Source organism: Harpegnathos saltator, unplaced genomic scaffold, assembly GCF_003227715.2.
Source record: "Harpegnathos saltator strain DR-91 unplaced genomic scaffold, Hsal_v8.6 scaffold528, whole genome shotgun sequence".
Lineage (NCBI taxonomy): Eukaryota > Metazoa > Arthropoda > Insecta > Hymenoptera > Formicidae > Harpegnathos > Harpegnathos saltator.
In genome coordinates, this window is record NW_020230347.1 from 122,253 (window position 1) to 128,252 (window position 6,000).

At 45.7% G+C, this 6,000-nt stretch overlaps 1 protein-coding gene across 8 annotated transcripts in view; it reads right to left on the minus strand.

Annotated features, from left to right (window-relative positions):
- RhoGAP100F (Rho GTPase activating protein at 100F) overlaps positions 1 to 5,764 on the minus strand; it is a 46,280-nt gene extending 40,516 nt beyond the window's left edge. For 3 of the 8 annotated variants that reach the window (XM_025303027.1, XM_025303025.1, XM_025303032.1), the window contains exons 1-4: positions 5,270 to 5,763; positions 3,378 to 3,491; positions 1,134 to 1,337; positions 99 to 257 (exon numbers count right to left, since the gene is read on the minus strand). In XM_025303027.1, the coding sequence (XP_025158812.1) occupies positions 99 to 257; positions 1,134 to 1,337; positions 3,378 to 3,491; positions 5,270 to 5,533 (741 nt within the window). In that variant the 5' untranslated portion in view covers positions 5,534 to 5,763. Of the gene's footprint in view, positions 1 to 98; positions 258 to 1,133; positions 1,338 to 3,377; positions 3,492 to 5,269 lie in introns of all 8 variants that reach the window. The other 5 variants (XM_025303031.1, XM_025303030.1, XM_025303028.1 and 2 more) reach the window with 4 other exon arrangements.
- Between the last annotated feature and the right edge of the window lie 236 nt (positions 5,765 to 6,000).

The following is a 6,000-nucleotide window of genomic DNA, read 5'->3' on the forward strand; positions in this document are numbered from 1 at the left end:
TATCGCTACTGCTTTTTCGTTGGGACAGAAAGATGAAGCAGCTATAACTTTAGTGTTATTAATGTATTCTTTTTTAGCGTGAGGGAGTGGTTTCTCACCTTCAAGCAGCCGCTGTTGTAGACGGCGGTTTCCAAGGCTATCCTCGAGATGAAGACCCCGTCGTTTCTGTCGACGCCGTTGCCCTCGCGTATGTAGAGGCCGAGGGTCTGTCCCGGTCGTTTGATTATCTCGACGAAGTGGATAGGGTGCTTGGGATCCTGAAACGAAGATCGTCGGCGAACTTTCTTAATTCGTGCCATCGAGATACCCTCACGGCACGTTCCCTTCGCGTCTGTCCTCCGCCACTCGCCACCCCCCGGCCGTCCTACTTCTAAACGCGCGTACCTTCAGCGCAGAAATTACGCGGCGCGGAATTGCTTCATTGTCGCGAGAATAATTGTCTTGGTGCCCGGATTGCATCGAATAGCCGATGCAGGCAGATTGTTACGCCGGGTTGTCTGTCGGCTCCGATTCCGGGACGGAAGGCGAGTTGAAAGGCGGAAGAAAGAGAAAAATTTATGGCGAGTAATTAGTCACGTTGTTATTCTGATTTAGTTTCAACGACGAGATAATTTCTTTGGTGCTCGTAATATTTGTTGTCCGCTGTAATTATCGTCGAACAAAGTACCACTAGCGAAAAACAGCGGCGAAACAAATGCATGTGTACATTACACAACCGGATTAATTTATACTTTAATATGCGGTACAAGAGTGCGTTCCTCTTTATATTACAGTCTGTTGAACAATAGTTGTGTAACTCGATGAATGAGAGAATAAACTTTCTCCTGCTCCTTGTCTCTTTAATGCGTTCTCACTCACATGTACCGCACATTAATAGAAAAATGACACAAAATGTTACAAAATTGCAATATCGTTCTGTCGTTGAATTATATGAAAAAAAAAGGGGGACAAGAGAAGAGAACAACGCGAATAGGTATGAGCGCGGTGAGATGGATGACGGGAATAAAGAGTTAATATGACGACGATAACGCAAAGAATTATGCGCTGCGTGGATTTACGACGCGGTGAAATCTCGCGCTTCAACGCAAATGAATCATAATCTGTCGGAAGCAGACGGTTTATCGATAACGAACCTGCATGGCGATAAATTTTTTCGCCGCCTCGGAAGCCTGTCTACCCATTTGCCGAGGCTCAATGACACGCACGACCATCTCGCCTCTCCGCTCGACAGCTTCAAGGGCCGCCGCTGTCGAAGCGTCATGATCGTTTTCGACAGTCTCGATCTGCTTGAAGATCTCTGTGCTGATCCCGCTCACCTGCAACGGTAGGTCCTCCCACTTCAGGGAACGTATAACATAGCTTCATGCCGTCACGCGCGGATCGGTGAAATTGCCTCGACGACGAATAAAATGTTCTCCGTATGAGAATTGCCATTTTTACTTCGTTAAATAATGAGAAGAATGGTAACACGCGGAAATCACAACGTAAAAGTTGCCCATAAATAGTCAAGTATCTGCAAGATACTTTGCCCTTGCTAGTTTTTACCTCAGCTATATATATAGCATAAATATATAGCATAAATATATATATAGCATAAATTTAGAAAAAATGATTATATATCGTTATATAAATTTATATATAAATCATACATAATTATACAGAACCCATAAATGAATTTTTTCTCTATATAGCCATACATATACAGTAACCTAACTTAACCTAACCTAACCTGCTTGAAATGCTCACTTAAAATATATCAGAAGAAATGTACTGTTCCACAAACTATTTCAGACAAAATTGATTTTAAGAAAGCAATAACAGTGACCTTGCCTAACAGTGTATATAACAGTGGCCTGACTTTGTTCAAACTATTGTCTGAAACAATCTTTTCGCATCATGCATTTCTCTCGAAATATTCTAAGTAGGGGATTGAAAACAGATCTCTCGGTATCATTCGGGCGGATTCACACCTTGGCAGAAAAGCAGAAAGCAAAACAGCAGAAGCCAAGACAGACTATCAGCGCGACTTCTGATTGGATGCTGTTTTTTTGCCAAGGTGTGAATCCTCCCTTATATATGGAAAAACACTCCAAGCGTGAAACAAAAAAAATATTTTCGTTCATTAAAACATTAACATGTGACAGTCTACCACAAACATAAGTAGTTGCATTAATTGTATTACTACAACAGCATATTTCTTAATGTATGCGATCATGTACAATTATGTGTGATTATATATGGCCATATAAAGATGAAATTCATATATAATCATTTTCTTCCGGACAAACAATATTTCCTGTGCGAGCCAATTGGATAAGCTATATAATGTATCATCAAGTCAAAAATAAAAGCTTAATGTATAGGTTTGTAAGTGCGTCTTATTTTGAGATACTTGATTAATTACGGACATTTTAACACATCACTCAATAAGTTCGTAGGATGACATATAAATGGCGCTACTATTGACAAATCCATATGATTTTTAGGAAGTACTAACCTTCAAATGATACGTGTCAAAATTTCATGACAATCGGACGTTTAGTTCAAAAGTTACGGTGGTTTTAGTGACGCACGACGTCGACTCGTTTTAGCAACGCGTCGACGATTCAGCGGGCTGTTTGGAGCTGTTTCAGCGCAATAAAAAGGATTTTTTGATGCGATATGTGACAATGGATGAAACATGGATCCATCACTACACTCCAGAGTCAAATCGGCAGGGAAAGCTCCAGGGAAAGAGATTTGGCTCCAATGAAGAAGTGATTGCCGAAACTGAAGCCTTGCTAAAACGAGTCGACGTCGTGCGTCACTAAAACCACCGTAACTTGTGAACTAAACATCCGATTGTCATGAAATTTTGACACGTATCATTTGAAGGTTAGTACTTCCTAAAAATCATATGGATTTGTCAATAGTAGCACCATTTATATGTCATCCTACGAACTTATTGAGTGATGTGTTACATGCACACATATATATACACAATTGCATTAATTGCATAGGAACTTTTACTTCCTCGATGTAAAATCCTTATTATATTCGTCGGCAGACTCATGTCTGGTGTCATAGTAGACGTCACCGTTGTTTTCCACATAACATCCTGTCGCTTCCTCCGCGGAGGATTAAGAGAATGAAACGATCGACAAAATTTAAACCGGACGTATTCGATATAACAGCGATCGGATCGTTTGAATAATGTATCACGGCTAAAGCACTGATACGTCTCTAACAGTCGTCGAGACAGCTTCACGAGCAACACAATAGAGCCTCGTAGGATATCGGAATCCCATCGCCCTGCTGTCCGCCAATTGAAGTTTGCCGACACAACGAGCACTAAATTCGTCCATTGTGTCGGCAACGAGTTAATGAAATGTCACTACCTTCCTGAAGTCTCCTTGAATGACCATGGGGGGTGGTTCCTTGGGGCGCAACTGGTTGGCAGGTGCCTGCCTCCCAGGACTTGCGCTTATGTCTGTCACTTCTCCTCGGCCCTCCTGCAATTATAAGACAATAACCGATTATTTCCATAGCCGGTTAGTTGGCCCTGTTCGAGCGTTACATCGCTTATGATATCGCTAAAGGACGGCTAAGGGGCTGAATAGAGAGGGACGACGGTCGCGAAAATCTGACATTAACTCAAGCAGGCTGTTCTATCGATGCTGTTCCATATAACGCCTGATATGGCCTGACATCAAGAAAACTCGAATCCCGCGAACGTCGTTCTCTTCATCGAAAACGGATCAGTCAGGGTCTAGATCAATGATAACCGCAATAGCTAAGCTACGTACGTAACCACGACTTCGCCTACATATGTCACATACTCCGGTCAATCATAGGCAATTACGTAACTTGGATTTCCCTCGTCTTATGTCATTTGCTACTGCACAGTGCTTCGGACGATCGCATGATTCCGATGATAATTACAGTAGGTTGTTGTTGATTAATAATAAGTGCATGAATAGATGACGTGCGTGCTGACATGGTTGTTCGAATTATTCGAGCATTTATATCGGTCAGTTCACAAAGTGAACATGCTGTTTGATAGAGAGAATTGTTTGAATAATTCAAGGAAATTCCATCATTTAATGTCACTTATAAGTTGACGAGCCATCATACGAAAATTCATGAGGCTCACGGAAGGCGGAAAGCACTTCTCGAGAGCACGTGACCTAGAACCACCATGACACAGGCATGAATGGTATAGTTTCGAAGCGGAAATTGTTGTACGTACTATATATATTCACGGAAGTTAATTGAAATTTATTTGGCAGGTCGCCGCGTTTTCTACGGATACTTTTCAGGCGCGATGACCTCCATCAGTCTTACCGAGACATTTCCTACGAATAATCCATATAGTCTTTATTTACACGTCTCTCGATGAAACAATCGCATTACTCGCTGATATTGATCGAAAAAATCACAGTGAAATATTCCTACAAGAACAAGAGGTAACAACCATCCACCTTTGGAACATTGCACATCGAGAGAATCACGTGTCATTTCCCTAATCGCGGAGCCTTGAATAGCCCAGGATCTCACGCTAACCTCGATTGGCATAATTTACGGCCATGTGCGTGGCAATAAGGTTATCGGATGCTTGATTCACGACGGAGGATCGCACTCATTCCGGCCGAAAACAACGCGTGTAAACCTGAAATCCCATCAAGATTCTCCGAGGAGCACGAGAGGCCTTTAATGAGAGGCCCGATGTTTCATTTCGGAAACTTATCAACCTGTCGCACTTGAACGTTACGAGCTCCAGCGTAAATCCTCGCACTCGTTGACCGTGATACCGCCGGCAGGAGCCCGCACCTTATCGGAATTTCGCCGAGAGGAACGCACCCTCGCTCAGCCCGAACCACGAGCGCGTCTCGAGCGCGAACTCATCCACCTGTCACACTCGGACGAGAGAGAGAGAGAAAGAGAAAGGGGGAGAGAGAGAGAAAGAGAGAGAGAGAGAGAGAGAGAGAGAGAGAGAGAGAGAGAGAGAGAGAGAGAGAAAGAGAGAGCCACAAATACCGGCGTAAATACTCGCGCACACTGACTGTGGCGCCAGGCCAGAATAGAAGGGAGCAGCTCACTCCGACGGAGATCATCTCTCCCTTCAGAGGCATCGCAAGACAAAGGTGCCTTCGATCGACTGCACGCACCCAGAATAAGCTCATCCACCTGTCAGCACACTTTACAGTCACTACCGGCAGGGCTGTTCCGGCTGGTCGAACACAGCACGACACTATTGTGAGAAAGAGAGAGAAAGGAAGAGAAAACGCACCCCGCGAAGGCATGTGACCGGGATGAGCCACGCGGCGGTACCGCACATCCGCTCGCAGAGCGACAGCAAGGACATCCACGCCGCCGCGGCCGATTTGCAGCCCCTTTCGCTCGCCACCGACTCCTGGAGCTCCTCGCCCTTCTTGCCGGCCCACCACCGCCGGTCCGTCTTCTCTTTCCGTCTCTCGGTATCATCCTGCCGGGTGAACGCCGCCGCCGCCGCCGCCGTCGCGCGTGTCGCGCCACCCCATCGCGGCGGCTCCATGCGTGCGCGAGTTATCCTACCGAGTTAGCGGTCCGAAGACGACCGGCCGGCGAATCTTCTTCGCCTCCCTTCTACCTGTCCCTCTCTCGAGCGCTTCCGCAAGCGGCCAGTCTTTTTCTTCCGGATCTCACGTGACCGGCGAACGACGGAAGGGCGCACGTAGTACGAGTGTAGGTGCTCGATGAGGATGAGAGTGCGACGGACGGAAAGAGAGAGAGAGAGAGAGAGAGAGAGAGAGAGAAAGAGAGAGGGAGGGAGAGGGAGGGAGAAAGAGAAAAAGAGAGGGGGGAGAAAGTGTGCAACGGAGAGAGAGGAAATGAGACAGGGATGTGGAAGTCTAGAGTGAGGGAGAGAGAGAGAGAGAGAGAGAGAGAGAGAGAGAGAGAGAGCGCGTATTACCTTGCAAAAGAAGAAGCACCCCGAGCCACCCCTGTCGCACATCCTCGCCTACCCCATGGTGGCTAATA